Source organism: Bombus vosnesenskii, unplaced genomic scaffold (assembly GCF_011952255.1).
Source record: "Bombus vosnesenskii isolate JDL3184/JDL3185 unplaced genomic scaffold, Bvos_JDL3184-5_v1.1 scf7180000013364, whole genome shotgun sequence".
In the NCBI taxonomy this organism is placed as follows: domain Eukaryota; kingdom Metazoa; phylum Arthropoda; class Insecta; order Hymenoptera; family Apidae; genus Bombus; species Bombus vosnesenskii.
Window position 1 is genome coordinate 83,626 of NW_022882997.1, and position 22,090 is coordinate 105,715.

General features: G+C 26.6%; 1 protein-coding gene across 5 annotated transcripts; it reads left to right on the top strand.

Annotated features, from left to right (window-relative positions):
• The first annotated feature begins 422 nt into the window (after nt 1-422).
• LOC117237246 (NK-tumor recognition protein-like) lies at nt 423-20,209 on the top strand. Of its 5 annotated transcripts, XM_033501011.1 has the most exons (15): nt 423-717; nt 944-1,060; nt 1,854-1,969; nt 2,037-2,160; nt 2,235-2,418; nt 2,557-2,841; nt 2,910-3,130; nt 3,901-4,029; nt 4,396-4,498; nt 4,583-5,507; nt 8,173-8,598; nt 8,687-8,824; nt 14,724-14,912; nt 14,987-15,132; nt 19,279-20,209. In XM_033501011.1, the coding sequence occupies exons 2-15, from the start codon at nt 992-994 to the stop codon at nt 19,392-19,394; spliced, it is 3,171 nt and encodes a 1,056-aa protein (XP_033356902.1). In that variant the 5' UTR covers nt 423-717; nt 944-991; the 3' UTR covers nt 19,395-20,209. The 5 variants fall into 5 exon arrangements, with proteins under 5 accessions (XP_033356902.1, XP_033356901.1, XP_033356904.1 ...); XM_033501010.1 differs by having other exon boundaries at nt 4,396-5,507; XM_033501013.1 differs by lacking the exon at nt 3,901-4,029.
• The last annotated feature ends 1,881 nt before the right edge of the window (nt 20,210-22,090 follow it).

Genomic DNA, 22,090 nt, shown 5'->3' on the forward strand with positions numbered 1-22,090 from the left:
TGACAATTAAACCGGGAGAAGCGTACACATATTTATATACTGTATCGGCCATGTGTGATATAATAATTTTTGTTATGCAAGTACAAAATTTTAAATGTGTAAAATTTGTAATACCTTATAGCATACGATATCAAATGAAAAAATTAAATTTATACATGAAAATTTCATACGTATACAGTTATTTGTCTACTGATTGGTAGACAACATATAGTCAACACGTTATTCATTTTGTATAATTATATAAAGATAATACTTATATATATAAGACAGTTTTATAGTTGATATTATATTTTATACTTAATTAAATTATATCAATAACGATCGACCAGAATGATTAATAGTTTTATTTAGTAATATTGCTGTAACTTGGAGGCGTGGTGCTTTATATACTTATAGTTTATGGTCGCGTTTGGTACTTGGTACACGTGCGCTTATGATGTGTGTGCCATGTCATGTATACGTACTTACGCGCGTGAAGAAGCGTGATTCGAACCTAACAAAGAAACTCATAACATAATTAAAACGGGATGATTGTGTAGCATCAGAGACATTACAAATTAAATTTTTATCAACACGTAATATTATATTAGACAAACAAATTATGGTTTTATAGAATATTTCTAACATACGTATTTAAATTTTTCGCTAAGGATTCTATATTACTTCATTTGACAGTTTGATGTCTGTCGATAGTTAATATTTTTACACTTCTAAAAGGTAATTAACTGTAAATTCCATATTATCCTCCTTTGAATTTAATTTTTAATAACTTTCAATACTTAGTTTATACTAAATAGTTATACATTATTTTATACATTGATTGTAATACATGTACAGCAAAATTAGAATCACTTTGTTCGAATATAACCTCAAATAAACGCGTGGTTTAGAAACAAGACATGAAATATTCTGTTTATTGTATTTTTTAATGCTTTATTTACAGACTGCTGCTGTACAATAATTTTTTAGTTTATCGTTAAAAATTGTTGTCATGGAGACTGGATTTTTAAATTTTCACGATGAAGAACAATTTTCAGACTTTTCATTATCTTTGGAACAGGTAATAAATATGTTACATTTTTGTTAAATAGTACATATTAGCATAATTATTTATTTGAGTTTTAACAATGTAAATTTATATAAAGATTTTATGTTATAATAAACATCTATAGAATATTAATCAGGTATAAATTATGCATTATATTTTATATTATTAGTAATTTAATTTCATATATATTTTATTTAAATTAATGTGTTATTATTGCATGGCATTCATAAATAATTAAATAAGTTTTGAAAAATGGATGTATAAATATACATAGACATGTGTGTCATTAATTTTGGACAAAATTTATATATGACGTTTTCTTATTTTATAGTCCATTTAAAGAGTCAGATAGTTATATGAAATTTTAAATTGTGAGTAATACTATAGATAATTGTTTTTAGATATAATCGTATATATTGTATAATTGTTATAATCTTAGTTGATTATTATTACACATATTTAGAAGATCTGTATTTATTTATTATTTTGCTGCTATTTTATTATACTTTTATACTTTATACATTAAAAGCAAATAATATAATATAACAAATACAAAGAAGAAAAACAAAGTAACATATTAAAATAATTACATAATGAAAATTTATTCTTAGTGATTTTAAAGGACCTACCAATTTTGAATGTGTGTAAACATTTTTCTGTAAACTATACAATTATTAAATTAATACTAAATTAAATTATATGTACTATAAATTTAAGGTTTAGTATTACTAAAACAATTCAGGTATAAATATTTCTTTTAAAATTTGAAACATATATAAAATAAATATATACCATGTTTCAACAGAATTTAATGGAAAAACCCCAAGACCTATTGATACATATGGTTGAAAATGATTTTGATTATATGGAAACTCATCTTGATATTACAAATTCTACTAATGTATGGAAAAAAGAACATGAGTGAGTATAGTATTTTTTTAAAAATCATAAAATTGAAATTTTATTACTGTGTATTATGTTATTTCAGACATAATGAGAGTGTGGATGAAATGTCAGATTCAGAAATTTCTACACTTTCTAAAATTGATAGTATTAAAGAAGATTTTGCAAAAGTTCTTACAGATTGGCAAGAACACATTGGTTACTTACAGGTTTTGCTAATTCTTTGGTTCGTTAAATTTGCTATTTTTAATGAATGAATTTGTCACTTATGATTCTTTTTTAGACTTCAGACATGGATGAATACATGGATATTATAGGATTAAGCATGAATGGTACAGATAAAAAAAATTTTTGCACTGCAGAAAGCATAATTCAGGATGAACAAGCAATACATAGTTTAGAATCTAATTTGCTTATAATGAAACAAGAGGAGTTAGGGAAAGAATCTTGTCTCTCATCTTCTCAGGGTAATTACAGTACATCAGATATAAAAAGCACTAATAAGGGCATAAATTTATTTCATTTGACATATACTGGATTGGCAATCAGTACCACCTAATGACAAAATCTGCTAGAGTTATTATATTTTATATTATATTTTATAGAGTACATGACAGAAGGTAATACATATTATAAAATTGATGACTTTATGGAAAGTGATAGCAAAAAAATAGAGATAGAAACAAAATCATCATTGATAGAACCGAAACATTCAAAAAGTCAAAATAAGTCGAAAAAGAATATACATAAATATGATAGTATAGGAAAAGATATTAGTGCAAATTTGTTTTTAAAGCAAAAAAAGAAAAGGGAACCAAAATGCTCACAGCACAATAAAGATATACAAAATGGTGGTCAAGATAATAATAAAACTACAAATCAATTACCAGGTATATTTGAACAAAGATATATATATTTACAATAGTTATTAGTAAATAATTTCTTCGTTATTATTAAGTTCTGGAAGCTGGAGATGTTAAGAGTTTACTTGAGCAATTTGAAGCTTCCGAAAGCACTTTAGTATCAACTTATTCATCTGCTGGAATGAATACAGAATATGAGCCAGATTCATCTATGAAATCTAATGAAATACAGCAATGTATAAAACAGCCTCAAATTTCAGACTTACATAAAGATATTAGAGATGCTTTACCCAAAGAAGTCATCGAAAAGATAAAGGTAATTATATGATTAATTAATGAACTCTTTGGCAAAATTAAAGAATTATGAAAGCGCGATCAAGAAACTGTCATTTTCTTACTGATATAACTTAACTTCTAAAGCAAAGTTGTACAGCAATTTATTTATAGTCATTTTGAAAGGTAAATGATTTTATCTTCTCAAGTTAATTTTCATGGATGAGATTTTTACAAAAACAAGGCTGGGAGGTCAATATAGCTTTTTTCTTTTTCAAAAATTTTGCAAACTAGAATGTGGTTTAACATTTTTTCCCATGATTTCAAATTAGTATAAATTTGAATATTAAATCATCTATTTTAGAAAGTTCTTTTAGAAATCCAGATACATTTCTTTTTTTGTTTATTTGTACAACTACATATCAGCTTTTAAGTAATTTTTGTAGAAGGTATGCTTAAAGTTTCAAGTGAATGAATGATTTTAATTGCAAACAAAATTTTGTAACCGCATGAAATTACTTGACCTTGTAAAATTTGGATAAAGAGAAACTCATCTAATCTTTCAGCTTCTCTTCTTATTGTAAAATCTTCCAAAAAATCAATTTGGGAAGGTGAAAAGAAACTTCACTTTCCAAAATAATTGCAGGCAAATTATTGTATGATTTTTCTGTATTAAATAATGTCAATCAATAATTTTTTGCTTAAATTTTGCGATATTTGCTTTTGCCATTAAAATGTATGTATAACAAGAAAATCAATATTTGGAATAAAAATAAACATAAAAATTGACTATATTGTATTATGTTATATTAGACATCTGCACGTAAAAAGATGATTTCAATAATACCTGCAATGTCTAGTAATCAAAATAATGGTCACAGTAATGGAACACGTATGCAAGATGCTGCTGCATCACTTTTTCGAAACAAGCTATTGAAAATAGTTAAGTATAAAGAATTTATAACAATATATTCATCTTTATATATTTCTAATGTATAAAAATACATTTAAATCATTAACTTGTTTAAGATAATAAACAATTAATCTTTTTTGAAGCATTAGAATATATAAATTAGATATTAGAAGAATTTTTAGAATTGGATCTCACATTATGAAATATTTCATTTGTATTTCACCTCCGCAGTCGTAAACAATTTTTTTACGTGTTATTATTATTATGACAGTAATTTTCTTTATTGATTACGCTTGTTATTATTATTATCAATATCATTTACATTATTACTATTGTTAGATAATCATAGCGTTTGAATAAGTGTAAGTAATATAATAATTATCGTATTATATTAGGTGACAAATAATACTAAGAGTAAAACCATCGATGGTGGATTAGTTCAATTGGATCATGATTATTGTAGTATGAATTCCTGTATTAAAGGTTTAGATAATAACAGTGAGTATGAGAAACAGTCTAGTGACAGCGAAGAAGTGATTACTATTAAGAATGACAATCAAGACGTATCTCATTATTACACAGCATATGAAAAACAATCATTTTCATCAGATTTGAATAAAAGTTTCATGAAAAATACAGAATATTCAACTGACAGCAATTCAAAGAAGGATAGTGGTTTGGAATCAGGTGAAGTAAGTGATAATAATGAAGAGCAGTCAGGAGTTACAACAGTTAGTGATATTCAAGATAATAAACCTACAAAACAACTGCAAAATGAAGCAAAGATTTGTAGAAAAGAAACATTAGCAAGCAAGGGAAATTGCCAACAAATTAATATTTCAAGCAATACTACCAGTTGTGTTATTTCACAAAATAAAAGTACATCTACAAGTAATGCAATACCTCAGATGAAAATACATTCAGCTCTAGCAGCAAACATTTTGCAGATACGACAAGATGTCTTAAATAAAACAAAATCTATAAAAGCAGGAAGTCAAAGAACGAAACAAATGGTTTCTGTATTAAAAAAACCACTTAATGTACAAGTACCCGTTGTAAAGACTATTTCCAATGAAAATATAGTAACTACTACTAATAGTTTACATGATAAGGTGCAGAATATAATCGTCCAAAATAGCGTAAAGACATTTATAAAGGAGGAAGAAAAAAAACCTCCTCGTAAAAAATTAAATCTAGCAGAATATAGAAGTAGAAGAGAACAGAATCGCAGTGATAATAGTAGAACAAATTCACCATTGCAACCTATGACATTAGTATATATCCATCATGCTTCCACCACAACTGAACCTATTAAGGATGACCCTAAAAATTTAATTTGGTCAGAAAGAGAAATTGTCTCAGTTTTAAAACCAAAATTAGATGTAGATGAGAAAACGGTTCGTCCAAAACCACTCACTTATGACATAGGAATTCAAACTTATGAAACAGTATTTGAATTTCCTCCAAAATCTTTAATAGATGTTGATGAGAGACACAAGCAACGAAGGTAAGAGTACAAAAATATAGATTGTTAAGAGCTGTTATCTGAAATAACTCTATTTATTAAGGGGTTATTCTGATCTAGAAATTTGAAAAAATCGAAAATTTTTTTTTCACGTTTCCAAAGTTTAGACATTCAAGAATATTCCTTTAAAAGGATTTTTCAAAATTTCAATTATTTTATGAGTTACAGCCATTTTTGTGACGCAGCATCTGCTCCGGTCCGACCGGGGCCAATGTGCAATAAACGGTAGACGCTGCCCAAGTACCTACGTCTCAAAACTTTAAACGCGTTTTTCTCGGAACTACTTTTTTCGAGTTGGCGTGCACGATGTTTTAGTGAAGTTTTAATGAACTCAGTTTTAAAGAACTCAAGTTTTAATGAACCGATTTATTTTAAATTTGGTCTGAATATTCCTTATATACTCCTCTATCGTCCGAACCACGCTCAGTTCAAAATCTTTAATATTACTATTTTTTAAACGTTCGGAATTGTCAAAAAAACGTGCGAAATAAGAAATTTTTTTTCAAACGGCCGTCATTTTGTGAAAAAATGTTGTATTGACTTTTCCAAGATTCAGACAATGGCGGCATCCATACTAATTAAGAATCCATTCGCATTTTTTGTTTCGGATGACCAGAAGGGTTGATATCATGCACGCCACGACACCCCATTTTTTTGACAGTACCCACTTTGCCAGCTCATAACTTTTTAAATATTGAGTTTTTTTTCAGTGAATTTTTTACATAATCTCGAAATATCAATAAACAAATGCTAAAAAGAAGGATAGCAAAAATATTTTTTGTTTCTCTTGTACAGAGCGTCAAAAATTGCCCGAAATTCATGCCTCTAGACCAGAATACCCCCTTAATTTTATCAAAAAATGTTTTATAAGTCCTATTATATATATTCGTCGTAATTTTCGTTTCAAACTTTTGAGATATTTTTTGAGACATTAGAGAAACCTCTTTTTTTTTATATAGTACCATACATTTTTGTCAATATTACCTTTAGCTAAAATATAGATGGCCTCAAAGACCTATAATAAGATGATTTTGCATACATCAAATATGATGTACTTTATATAAAATATTTTTGTGTTGTCAAATTTATAAATTAATTTCAGATGTAACTTCTTATTAGCTGATTATGTTATATTATGCGTATAATGTGTTATAATATGTTATAATATATGTTATAATGTAATATATAATATAATATATTATGCAGTGTATCAGTATAAATAGATATCTACCTAATACATATCTTCTTTGTCTCTAATGATATGGTTTGTCTTTAATCTTTGAATAATTTTGAACAAGAGCAGAAAGAAATATTCTTTATAGTCATTTTTTTTAGTCTTTTCAAAATTATTACTATCTTTTGTATGAAAACATATATCTTTTTCAAATATATCTTATAATTGATATTATAATATTTTCAAATATATCTGACTTATAAACTTGAGATGACTTTAAATCAGTGTAAAATTGTGAATTTACTATTTATCTGACAAACAATCAAAGTGATCAAAGTGAACGTGTCTATGGGTACCTTTCGAGTTCCTTAAAACAGATGATCACAGATCGTAATGCTTAAATCTTTCTATCCAATTATCTGTGTGCATGATCATTAAATATCTAATGAATAGCTATTCAAATATTCTATGAAAAATTTCCAAATCATTGGATTGGATATAAAGATTCAGTATATTACCACTTTTGATGTCATTGGACGTTCTTCTTTGGAGAAAAATAAGAAAAGATGTTTATAGACAATAAATTATTAATTCAGAAGATGTATGAAATTGTTTAATTAGAGTTCATGCTGCTGTCAGCAGCAAAAAAATAATTGAAGAGCATCACAATCAATAATTTTTTGTTGCAGAAAGTATATATCAGCTGATATTTCACTTTGTATCTTTGTAATCTCAACTTTGGAATTCAATCACGTTTTTATTGTTCAAGATTATAATTTACAGCTGAAATTTTTTGCTTTAAACATTTTTCGTATCATTATAAAGCAGATATTTACGTGTTCTTTACTGTGTATATTCTCCTGTATATTTCTTAAAAGGATTCAGAACTTCCATTATGAGAAACTGGTCTTGTAATTAAATATAACTAAACAACCAAATATTATCATAAATGGATGAAATTTTATTGTTTTTTTTTATAATCATCTGTCTTACTATATTTACTTTGTATAATGCCCTCTTTTTGAGTTAAAATAATCTTAAATAACATACATATTGCATTTTCATTTTTATTAAAATATAAAACTATTTTTGATAATAACATCTTTAATTTTTATCTAGTTATCCAGAGATATGTATTGTATTCAACTTAATCTTTTACTGTTTAAAAGCATACTTATATTCAATGTAATATTTTCTATTATCATATTGTAAAGTGGAAGATGTTAATTCGTACCAATGTAATTATATTTATCTATGTATCACTCAATTCTTTGGGTTGAAACATAAGTATAATAGAATATGAATAAATAGTTACCTAGGTTTGGTTGAAATGGAGAATGGAAACATTTAAAAAGTGTTTATCTTTAGTTTTGAGTTCTTTTAAGGTGTTTTGTAATTTAAGAAGAAATATAATTTAAATTAGGTAAATATTTGCTAATAATGTATATTACCATAAAATTTCATAATTTTCAGGGATAATAATGTACGGGATAAAAATCAACGATCTAATAAAAAGCTCGGAATTGGTTCCAACTCAAATCGATCTAAGTCAAGAAGTAAAAGTAAAAGCAAGAGTAGAAGCAGAAGCAGAAGTAGTAGCAATCGAAGTAGATCTCATAAACGAAGTAATACACGTCATCGAAGAATAAGTCATCGGCGTAGCTCCGTTAGCTCAAGCAGTAGTTGGTCATCGCGTTCACATTCACGTTCACGTTCACGTTCGAGTTCACGTTCGCGTTCACGTCCGCGTTCACGCTCACGTTCGCGTTCACATTTCCGTTGTCGCTCACGATCAGATACGAGGTCTTCTTTCAGTTCGGAATCAAGATATTCACGATCGCGTTCTAGATCGACTAGATCAAGATCCCAATCATCCTCTCGATATTCTAGTTGTTCCAGGTATATAATTATGAAATAGATTTTTTAATAAAAATTTAATGAAGGCGATCAATTCTTCAATTTAACAAAGTTGTGAAAATGTTTACAGATCTTCATCTCGTTCAAATTTCGGAAGAATTAAATGGTCAAAAAGGAGAAGAAGACGAGACAGGAGACACTATATAAGTTACGACAGGCATAGACAACATTCTGCAGGAAGTTATCATAGCTACAGAGATTGGAGAAGGTAAGTGATTTGTATTTATAACGTTTTCAAAAGATATAAACTTTGAAATTTATAACTATAGTAGTTATAAATTTATAACTATAGTAGTATTAAAAGATTGCTAAATTTTTATTTCTAAAAAGGAAGTGGAATTGGAATTCTGCAACTATTAAGTGGCTGATCGAAATGAAACTTGGTAAGTATCATGGAGACAGATAGTGGATCTGAAATATGAAAATTAAGTGTTGGCAATACACGCGATCAAAAAATATGGTTCATATACATATGTATCCATATCAGTCTGGTGGCAGCAGCATTGTCGTTTTTTTCTTTTTTTTTGCCAGCTGTAGTACATTTAGTCCAAACTAACACCAATACTTTTTGAAAGATTCATATTTTAAAAATTGTTTTCTTCGCTTATTACGTGTCTCTAGTCTTTGACATATACTTACATGTATCTATCAGCTATATACTCTACACACTTGCAATAACAACAAACAGAATTTTTTAATAGATAAAGTGCTAAAGATGAGATTTTATATTTCAAATCCACTATCTCTCGCCATGATATGTAGCAAATTTTATTTCAAACGACTACCTAATAATAAAATTCCACATAAAAGAACGAAATTGACAGCTTTACTAGTTAGATAGCAAGATCTGTATCTTTTGATACCAGAACAGTGACCTAAGCATGTTTCCACATGAAATACTTGCATATTTGAACGAAATTTAGACATCCAGCATGAATGCGATTAATTTAGTATAGTATATGGAAGAAAATCATCTCTAATATCTTAATTATAAGCAAAATGTTTTCACAACAAAAGATCCACAAACAATGTTTAATGTATTATCTTTAAATATCAATAAACTTTCAAATCCTTTTTCCAGAAGTATCTAGAATCTTGTCATAAATATTATATAAGCATTAATGTTCAAATTCAACTCAAATTCTATGATGCATGTTATCAATAATAGATTAAATTTGATAAATGATGTTCTTTACTTGATCTTATAGAAAGAAATTTAAATGGACAAATCTGGAGATCTAAATAGGTAGTTAATTGATATTTTAGGAATAAAACTCTCTAATCATGCTCGCTGCAAATTGATTTCATTGCTTTATTGGATATAATTTTTTTGGAAGTCTTTAATGTCGTTTAAAATCATTTTGATACATTACCGTATTAGTCGTAATATTTTTAATTTTTGTTATAAAAGAAATTTAACTTCCATTTTTAAGATTAAAAATGAAATCTTTAATAGTGGTGCCCGGATTCTCAAAAATCATAGATGTCCTAGTTCAGTTCGGGTCGGAAAATATTAGCCAGAATCGGATGGGATCCCGAAAGTGTCCCACTACATGTATAATATATACCTACATATATATATGTATTTAGACACGAATAAACGGGTCGGGTCCCGAAAGTATATTTTATACAACACAGATATACGTTTATATTAAAAGATGAACAAGTAGTGACAAATATAGATATTTTATTGTAAGTTATAATACTGAAAACAATTTCTCTACATCTACGCCGCGCTAGTCCACGAACCGGTCCGTCAGAAATTCCCTGTCGCTCCACGCGAAAGCTATTATTGTTTATACGCCTGAGATAATACTATTATAAAGTTATGATATAAAAGTTATTCTATATATAAATGCAGTTTTTATTTCTGCTTGGGATCTCTGAAATAATTTTTCTATTTTCACCGACTCACAAGTGCAAAAAGGCTAAAAGCCACTGCTGAATATTGTCTAGTAGAAATTTTAACTTAATAGACGTAACAATATTTTCTGCACTAGATTAGAATTAGAAAACTGCAGAAGATGAATTATTAATTCATATAATTAATTATCCTTTCTTATTGACATAATTATTATAAGCATTATCCCTGGGAATATCGTGAGAAGACCAATGGATGAGAAATAAAAGAGCAATTGTTTTAAACCTTTTAAATCCTAAGTTTTGAATAATTTGATACAGGAAATATTGTTACGCTTAGTATAGATCAAAATTTTTAGCAGTCAACGTAGAGGAATTATGCTTGTTACATTATAATTTAAAATAATGTACGGTATATAAGTATACTATAGTAAGTATGTATATTTAATATCTGTTACTATTTCTCCGTCTTTCGATATAAATATATACCTTTATGTTGTATGATATATACTTTCGGGATATTCTCCATATTCCTGTGTATATGTACAAGTGACAGTAAAACATTGAATATTGGATTATGTAGCACCACATACATATATAGCATTCGTCTGAACTAATTTTCGTTAAGGTTAATGCTTGTGTAGTGAGCCATAATATACCAGTAGTCATTTTTTTATAGATAGAGGATTTTTATAAATTATTATGTTACTTGTGATATTTTTTCTTTTTGTTTAACAATAAATAACGATAAATATAAAGGAATAGAATAACAAGTCTTACATCATCAAATATATTCGAGGTAATTTGCGACATACATAATTGCCATAAGTCATTACTTCATACTTATGACGTTATCTCCGTATGAATCATTGTACACAAATATAGATATATGCAAAGAAAAACACGAAGATGATAAAAAATGTAAATAATAAATTAATCCACATAAATTCAGCTAATTAACATTGTCTATAAAATGAAATTTCCTTTCATAAATGTTAACAGATTTTTCAAACGGTAAATTATTCATTGGATTGTATCTTTGAAAAACACTAAAAAATGTTTATTAGGTAAAACCGGCAAATATAAACATTATTGGAACACTGTATATATATAGAATGTTTCATATAATTTTATCATTTGAAAAACATATAATTAAAATTTCATAAAAATACTTCCTACAAAAATTATATAGTTTTGTGAAAGCTAATGTAATTACCATAGAGATATCAATTTTTAAAAATAAAATTCTGTTTGCATATAAGTTATAAAGGAATGAAATTTTTTCATGTGTAGGAGATTAATCAAAATATTACTTCGCATAGAAAATCAGAAAGAAAATTTTGTTTGTATAACATTTGATGACCTCGTAGGGCGAAATTATCTTTAAAGAGGTCATCATATATACAGACGCATAAAATACAGCGTTACACTAAAAAATCAAAATTAACATATTTTATTTTATTGCCTTTTTGTTATAGAATAAAAATATCCTTATTATCCTTTGGTCCCTACAATAGTATGTAATTTTTGTAAGAAATATTTTCATACAACTTTAATTATAACCAAGATTTCTTAGGTGATAAAATTACATGAAATAATATATTTTAAAAAATGAAGATCGTCTCAAAAGTGAACAAATTTTATTTGAAACATTTTTTTTTAATGACGAACAATTTGTAAGATAATCGTAAGAAAGGATTATAACTTTGGTCTGTATTTATACACAAGTATGTAAATAGGAACGTCTAAATATTTCTCTCTTTACATACACGTATGAAAAGACAAAAGATAAAATCAAACTGTTGGAAGCAACAAAGAAAATGATAAAAGGAAATATTTTACCAAGATCATACTATTCGCGAGATTTCGAAATTATAATGACAATCTGATTGTATTTTTTTTAAGTGAAGTAATTTTTATTTTCTCTGGTAGAACTAAGAAATTGTGATAACATACGTATCGTTTTGATTAAAACATTTTAATCTAAAGCTAACTAATACATATTCTTGCATATTAGTTCATATATTTATATAGTTCAGTAGGATTAGTTCTCTATATAAAATATACGTATCAATAGTATAAAAATATAGAAAAAATAGGGATGACTTTATATTTTTTAAATAACTTTATTTGTAACATGTTAAGTTATTAAACATTTCAATTATTGTCTCCTTTTTATTTTTTTTTTTCTATTCCGGGACTACTAACTAATTTTAATAGCAAAATTCTGTTACTGTTACTGTTATTTAAAGCCTTTTCTAGTCTCATTTTCACGATTTTACATAAGATAAGATGTTACAACACTAGCAAAAATATGCTCTGATTGTACTATGCTCTGAATGTACTATGATTTTGTCTCACTAAATATGAATTTCTACAAAAGCAACATTCTATATGTATATTTTCATATGATGTGATGTGTAATGTACTTACTTAATGTTAAAAAATTATTTGTCATCGTTTTGAAGGTTATTCTACATATTCGGATTGGTGAAAGTCTCTTTTAAAAAGTTACTGCAACATTGACTTTGGTCTTGAAATTTAAGATGAATATTTTTCTAATGCATCATATTCTATTCACTATGAGAATCAAAAGTTTCAGAGGACCGTGGGTTAACTCAACTGTTCTCTTAGAAAAAATTATTAAAATTTCATTAATTCTATGAAAGGTACCCAGCAATTGTGGTACAGTCGGCGGTAGCATGATTTTACGTTAAAAAGGAAGTCGAAAATTTAGAATAAAATTTTTTTTATATAATGCTTCGTTTTCGAGAAAATCGGGCTTGAAAATTTATCAAATATATTTAAATTTGGCTAATTACAAACTAGTTGTGAGTCAACAATCAGCAGGTGGTTATTCTACGTGCGAGAAGTGTAAAATGAAAATTTTCCGTATCAAGCTTTGTTTTCAAGAAAGTATAGTTCAAACATGTTTAGTTAAGAACTGGTCTGATATACGCACATAATAAATTTTCAAATTTACTTTTCTCGAAAACTTAACATTTATTTTGCATTTCTTATTTTTATATGAAGAATAATCTTTTGTCAATGATTTACTTTGTTCAATCCGGAATTAGACAAGCTCAATTACAATTAGCTATACTTGATAAGTTCTCAAACTTGATTTTCTAGAAAGTGAATCGTCATATGAAAAAAATTTTTTCTATAATTTTGTCTCGTTTTTTCATATAGAATCACAATTATTGCCTATTATACCACAGTTATTGGGACAACTAAAACTCATTTTCTTTATAGCAATATACTAACTGCTCGTCCGCGGCTTTAGCCAAACGATATTTATTTTTATGGTAAATTTATGTTTGTTACTCTCTGAACATTTATGAATTATGAATATCTCGTCTCTTTGACTTGAGTAGATAACTCTAACTTTAGTGACTTTAGAAATACGGTTATCCTTTTAAAACAAATTCTACCCCCTTTATATTCCCTCAGGGTTCGTCTTCCCAAAAATCCTTTCTTATCTTATGCCGACGTCATAAAAGAAATATTATTTCCAAATTTTGCGTTTCTAAATACAGTGATTTGGGTTGGGCGTTGATAAATGTATCAGTCAAAGGGTTTACCTTTTATGTACATATGTATATAGATCATAACATAGATAAAATTTGTTTTTACATGATGCAATACAAAAATTTAACCCTGAAATTCAAGATCGAGTTTAGTTTTGCAGTAATATCTTAATGGATCTCCAGTGATTCGAAAGTATAGGAAAAGTGTAGACCATGACAAACAATTTTTTAGCAGTCCATACAGACTATGGATAATATATTAGAATATCTTGATTCATGTACTTTTTTAGAAATGAACAAGAATATTGAGTACGCTATCATTTTATTCCGGACTGTTGGTTTTATTGAACTGTTTATATATCACATTATTGAAAAATACATATGCGAAGTAAATGACTATTTAGAAAGTAAGTATAAGTTACTAACTACAATAGTATTAGCTAAAGGAAGTATAGAAAAGTTAGGATATACAGGGTGGTTGATAATTCTACGTAGAATCGCCCCCTTTCCGCTTGTACCACCAGTTACCAACCACCCTGTATAACTGATCTACGTTTTATCTGAGTATATTTTATTTAAAATTTTTAACTTTAATTCCACAACTGTGTAGATATGTATATCTATACTTTAGAATAAGCTATATTTTTATTATAATTATAATTTTTCAATGTTGACTTATTTGTTTAACGTAACGTTTTACATTTTTATCTATGTTAGATCACCAACAACTTCATACCGCCGATCTTATGATAATTGGTACGACCGAGAGAAACAAAAACAAGTGGAAGAGAGAAGAGTGATTTACGTTGGGCGCTTGGATGAAGCAATCACTAAAGCTGATTTACGTAGAAGATTTGAAACTTTTGGTCCTGTAGTAGATATTAGTATACATTTCCGCGAACATGGGTAACTTTCTGATATTTTACAATTCTTTGTTATACTCATTGCATATCCTAAACTAAATATATTTTATATTTTAGTGACAATTACGGTTTTGTAACCTTTGCTTATAAAAATGACGCATATGAAGCTGTAGAACATGGTAATGATGATCCCACTTTACCTAGATATGATTTATGTTTTGGAGGTCGTCGGGCTTTTTGCAAAGTAAAATATGCTGATCTTGGTAAGAATAATTATATTACACTATATGCATATACATACATAGAAAGTAGCAATTTACTTTAGGAAATTGTAATGAAGATCTGATTTTAACTAAAATTTCTTTACGAGTTTACTGGAAAATCTTTAAGTACAAATAATCTTCTGCATAAGTTACTACTTGAAAAAATATTTGATATGTGCTGTTTAGATATACATACATATATATATGTACATATATACATATGCATATATATTGAAATTTATTGCTAAATGAAAATTGTTTACCAAAATTGAATTTGTATATGTTTGAATAATTCAGGAATTTATCTAGACAATATCATTTATAGCAAATATTTAGCTATTGTTATAATACCAAGGAACCATTAAGATGTGCGAGTGCACTGATCCTGTTTGTTAATGAGTAATGATTTAAAATGTTACTTATCAATGTTAATACATTGGTTGAAATTAATGATGATAGATTCTAAACCCCTCGCAAATATTTCTAAAATAGTACTGATATAAACTTTAATTATTCAATATTGTCTGGAATAGTTAATTATTTTCAGTAAATACGTTTTCTTACTTTTGTGTTTGTAATGTGGATGGTAATCCAAATATTGCTTTTAAACTTCATAACCTTTTTAATGTCTAGTCACTTCAAGATTCATACATGACGAAATACATTTACACTATATGACAAAAGTAATAGTGATTTTGAGAAACTCAAAGAAAATAAGTTTGACGAAATTAGTTTATCACATTATATTCTGTCCTCAAACATTTAAATTAAATATCAAGTATCTATTTATACTATTGATAATATATTTAAAAAAATTAACTTTTCGGAATAGTGTTTAGATAGCTGCACTATTTATTAAAAATTTGGTAATTTTCAAATTCCATAAGTCGCTTCTTAAACTCTTAAGATACTAGAAAAATTTTTTTCAATTTCAGCTTTTAAAAATCATTATCACTGCGTCAGCATTGGTTTTGGCATTGACTTAAAGACAATACGTATTAAATATTTTTTCAAAATCAATGCTTTTACGTTTTAAGACATTCGCTTATAAATAATTCCACAAATGTATACAATATATAACATATAAATAATGATAGCAGAATGATAACGTATGATAACAGATTCAGGTAATGATTTCAAATGCAAAATATCGTCAACGTATTATTCTTAAAATTAAATAAGAAAAAATATTATTAATCTTAAACATTTGGGAAAAATTACAAAATCTTTCTATCCGACAAAATAATCAAAATTACTTCCTGGTAATATAGGCAGGAGTTATTAGCGTTACTGTTAACTATAAACAACATTTGCACAAACAGTTGGTCGAATTTCTGTTAAGAAAAATTACACAGTACAATTACATGTGTATATGTATACAGGATGATACATGTAAAGCGTGACGATCGAATATTGTCGAAAATATTGGTGGTACAAAAAAATGTAGTTAAGAGAATCTAATGTGTTCTCGAGGCTACAACTTTCCTCATAATTAAATTTTTTGTACATTGAGGGATCAAGGACATTTCAAGACTATCAGCATTTTTTAAAATAAAACTATATATTTTTTAATTTATTAAGTATGGTCCACTTTAAGATAAATTCAATGACTATAGTCATTCAAGGACAATCAACGTCACAAGTAAAGAAAAAGTCATTATATGACTTTAGAAAAAGTCCTTCCAACTGTATTCATAATATTGCAATGTTTACAATTTATGATGTTTACAATTATTTGAGCAGAAGTTCCAAATATTGCTCTCTCACTTGTATACATTTCATGAACCCATAATAGAACTTCATATATCCTAATTTTTTGTGACATAGATTGACTTTGAGTGAATATAGTTCAATTCATTTTGTTATAGACTATATAGTGTATAGACTAGATAGTGCATTAAAAATATATATAGTATCATTTTAAAGAAAAGTGATAATTTTGAAATGTTATTAGCCCCTTTGTATACAAAAAATTCAATTACATGAAAAGTTGTGGTTCCTAGAATACTTTAAAATCTTTTTAACATTTTTTTGTATCGCCGACATTTTCGACAATATTCAGCTGTCACGCTTACCTTACCCTGTATTATTACACAAGGTGAACCACGAAACGTGATCAGCTTAAATTATTCTGTTGTTAGTGGTCCAATCAAACATTTTTTTGTCAACTCTTTTTCCGGAGTTTTCAAGGTCACTACTTTCAGTTTTTTGTAAATAAACCAATAATCAGAACCGAGGAAAGATTTAAAAAATAATAGTAAATCTGTTCGGATAAAAAAAATATTTATTTTCCTATTTGTTAAATTCGTCTCAATATCCACTAAAAGATAGATGTAGAAAAATTACAGATTTATCTACAAAAAGCTGAAGATGATCTTGAAAACTCAAAGAAAAAAAAAGAAGAGATTTGACAAAAAATTTAGCATAATTATCTTAAAGCTCTTTTTGAACCATATTATCATAAAAAAAAAATTTTCGATCGTCCCAGTAACAGAATAACCTAAATTAATCATGTTTTGTTTCACCCCATAAATGAAGAATGTCCTTGTATTTATTGAAATATAGTATTTTATTACTTGATTGGGAGATTGTCTAAGACTTAAAATTAGTAACAAATATTTTGTAAACAATATTTATCATCTTAAACATTCTATAAAGATATAAAGAAGTATGCGGATATATTTATAATGTTATGAGTACGGTTGCGACATTTTATTTTCCAAACGTATCCAGTAACAGTGTATTATATAGTCCATGAACGAATTTGATGTAAAATCCGCTAGAATTACTGAGAACTGAGGAGAACACCACGGAGTAGTAAAAGCTTGAAATCTCGTAGTTGAACCCGATGTAAAATTAAAAAATCGCGAAAAATATTAATCTCACAATTTTTAATTATTGAAATTTTTGAATGATATAAATCAAACGGCGAAGTTGTATTATATAGAAACATTTAATTATATCAAAATTGCTAGTTTAAATAATGATCAATTCAATTTGTTTTATAAATATAACTAACTATGATAATTAACATAATTTTTATATTGGCATCTACCTGAACTGTGATCATAAAACTTGCCGCCATGGTCAAGGTGAACAATCCTGTTTGGGAGTTAGTTCTTGAACTTGTCAACTCATGAATTTTTGATCATACGTCATTATATAATATTTTTCATATAACAAATTTTTGAATACCGGTATAATTGCATGGCATTTATAATTGAATATGTATTTCAAATTTGTATAATAAGTAACAAATTCATTCTTGTATTGTCATACCATTTCCAATTTCAATTATTTAATAATTTTGTTCCATCAATATTTCAAATTATTTACAGAAATATACAAATACAAATCCCAAGTTTTAAAGATATATTTGTATTTTTGTATGATAATCAAATTTATATCTTAAATGATATCATACAAATGTTTATTTCACCAATAGAATCAATCTTTTATCAGAATTATATCTTTTATAAAAGATATTGTGTCTAATATAAAAAAATAATATTTAAATAATTAAAGGAATAATAAAATTTATTAGTAGAGTAACTGTAGTGTTAGTTTCTGCATTTTGAATAACTAAAGTACATTACATCTTTATCTATCGAAACTAATATTTAACTATATATATATTAACTATAATGTTATTAATATTATCGATTCATCAATCTATATAAAATTACATATGATTTAAAATTGTAATAAACGATTTTTTAAAAGTGTATGACATTTGATAATATCTAATTACTGTTACAAAATTTGAATCCTTTCTATCTCAAATGAAGTTTTATGTGCTAGTATTTCAAGTCTATTATCTTTGTATTTATTTTAATTGTGTTTTATTTTTGTAAAAGTTAAAGTTATTGTCACATTGCACTATTTTTTTACAATTCGATATAAAATAAAGAAATATTCACAGAAAATGAATTGTTACCTCATTATATTTGAGCAAAAATCTGTCCTGGAAAGATCTTAAAATTGAGAAATTTTCTGAAATTCATTAATAAATTAGAATTATCTAATAGTGACCTGTTTCTTATTATTCAAATGAAATATAAAGTTTAAAATAATAATTACAGATAATATATATATTCTATTGCAAAATCATATTAGAATATTCTAATATGATGTTATTTTTTACAGATGGCATGGCAAGCAGTTCACTTAATAGCGGGCACATGTTACAAAATAATGAAGATAACACATTTGATCTTCTATTAAAAGAAGCAAAAGCAAAATTACGTAAAAGGAAGGTTTGACATATGTACTATTTGTTAGTTATAAATGTAATTTAAAAAATTAGCACAGAGATGTCATCACTGATGATATTTGAAATAAAATTAAGCGAAGAGATCTATACTGGTATTTTCCATTAACAGAAATATAGTAAAAGTTATATAATTGTTATAGACTATAAATAACTGTTGCAATATGGCATCTATAATGAAAGTAACAGTTAACTACTGTATTTTTTGAATTAATTGAAGATATCAGTAGCAGACATATGTATAGAATATTTCTTTAATCTATTTTGATATTTTCAATAATAATGAAAGTATTAGATCTTTTCTATATGAAAGTCTGTTTAGTTAAAAATATATAACTCTTATAGATTTATTTTACTCACAGTTTTTATAAATAATTTATTGAAGCTAATACAATATTAATTACAAGATTTCTGATATAGGAGCATTTAAGTTAAATAAAAAAAATTGTAATTTAAATAATTTTAACTTTGAACGTATGAATCATAATAATCATACATATTAGTTTAAAGCTATTTTTTACGTAGAAAAGGAAATGTATTTTCGTCGTCTTCGATACAAATATTATGCATTAATCGAGATAAAATGCATTATGGAAACTTAAGAACACCTTCATTATACCCTACTAAACTGTTTGTATGTTTGCATAGAAAAATGTAGTAACAAAAAAATAACAATCTGATAATACATTTACCCTATCTTATAATGGCTATAATTTCTTTAAGCAATTAAAGGTGCATTTAATGATTGTATAACATGGAATATGTGCATATTTAAATTTGCTGGATAAATATATAATATGGAATACATATGTGCATATTTAAATTTGCTTCGCTTACTTACAATTTGATATATAGATAAATTGAGTTCCATATATTTTCAAATTAAAATTTTTATTCATATATTATCGTACAAACTGTTAACTGTATTATCACTTTTTACCTTTAAATGTTATAAACTCGCAATAAACTTTTATCACATAAGAAGTTTTTATTTTTAATGAAGAGTAACATCGAATTTAAAAAATAGTGTTATTCTGACATTTATTACTTTCTTTTTTCAACATTTATCTGTTTGTTAGTTTTGTTTATTAATATAATGTAGAATTCCCAATATGATGTATTTATATAAACATAATTTAAAGGTAAGAAATGAACACATTTATTATAGATTTTCAAGTAAATATATTTTATTTCAAACCAAAATTAAGAATTCTAAGTACTAAGTTTTAGATTAAGTAAAAGTAATAAATATGATGCCAAATTGAAAAGAAGCAAATTGAAAATATTTATCCCTAATTTTGGGAACTATAATTTCTTTTACAGTAAAATATCAATCTCTATAAATTGTAATAAGTTTTATCAAATGTATGTATTGCTCATGCTGACTGGAGATTAACATTTAGTTAGCTTATTTTATCAATATAATTGTTTATCTTACTTAATTATCAATGTAGAATAATATAATAAATGAATCACAATTTAAAATATCTTTATTCGATAATAAAATGTACAAAGATAAATGCAATCGTTGAACTATATTGTCAATCTTTACTATTAAATTAAATACTGATCATTATTTACATTTTTTGTTCATAGATTAAAGAATTTTTATTTATTTTTTAATTTTATTATAATCCACTTTTATAGAACACAAAAAAATATATTTTTTACATTATTTTTAATCTATAGTTATCCAGTATTATTTATTTACCAATAAAAATAAATATTTTACGGGTATCCGGCTGGCAATGGTAATAAATATTGATAGACATGGGACAGATTGGATATGCAACTAATTATCAAGCAATAAATTTCTCTTAAGATCATTTTTAAGATATTTGGTTTTTAGCAAAATAAAACCTACGAACATATTTGTGTGAATATTATGAAAAAATTATAAACATAGTATGTACAATTATACATATAATTCGTAAACGAATATTAGTAAATAGTTACGAAAGTAGAATATTTAAAGCATTTTGTGAACTACAAAAAATATCAATAAATACTTATAATTTTGAAAAGAAATGACATTGTGGTATTAACAACATAAGATACACGTTTGTGTCTTAAAATCGAAAGGTATGTCATATACACATGTAACAATACATGAAATTGAATAGATTTTGTAAACTTTCAGTATGTGTAAACTAAAAATACGATGCTTTTTTCATGGAAAATAGAACTATTATTTTACTGGATCCGTTCGAATGATAGTCATGAGGTAAATAACTGCGTGATCTGCACTACCTAACCGTTTGCCTTTTGTTCCTTTCTGCAAAATTCTCCTTACTTTATCTTGAGGACCCACAACGTAGAAGTTTTTTTCTTTCTTTTTTTTTATTTATTTAAATTTTACAATTTGTCCAGTAGGACATTTGGTAAAATATTATAGCGGTATACTAATATAATATGTGGGTGGCCACCCCCAGCGGGGTACCATTATCGTGTTTGTTAGGTTATGTCCTTTGTGAGATCTGTTGGGTGTTCCCTTTTTAATCTTCTTTTTATGCTTGATGTGTCGACCGTTTCCGCTGCCAGCCGGTTTGGGTGCGTTGCTATTCTTTCTCTGTACCTTCCTCAGACAGCAAACACAGCAGATAACAGTCATGTTCAGTTCTGCCCGAGCAGTCGAGCTAGGCGGACGTAAAATATAGTGCTTCTGACATAGTGCAAGTGAACCAACCA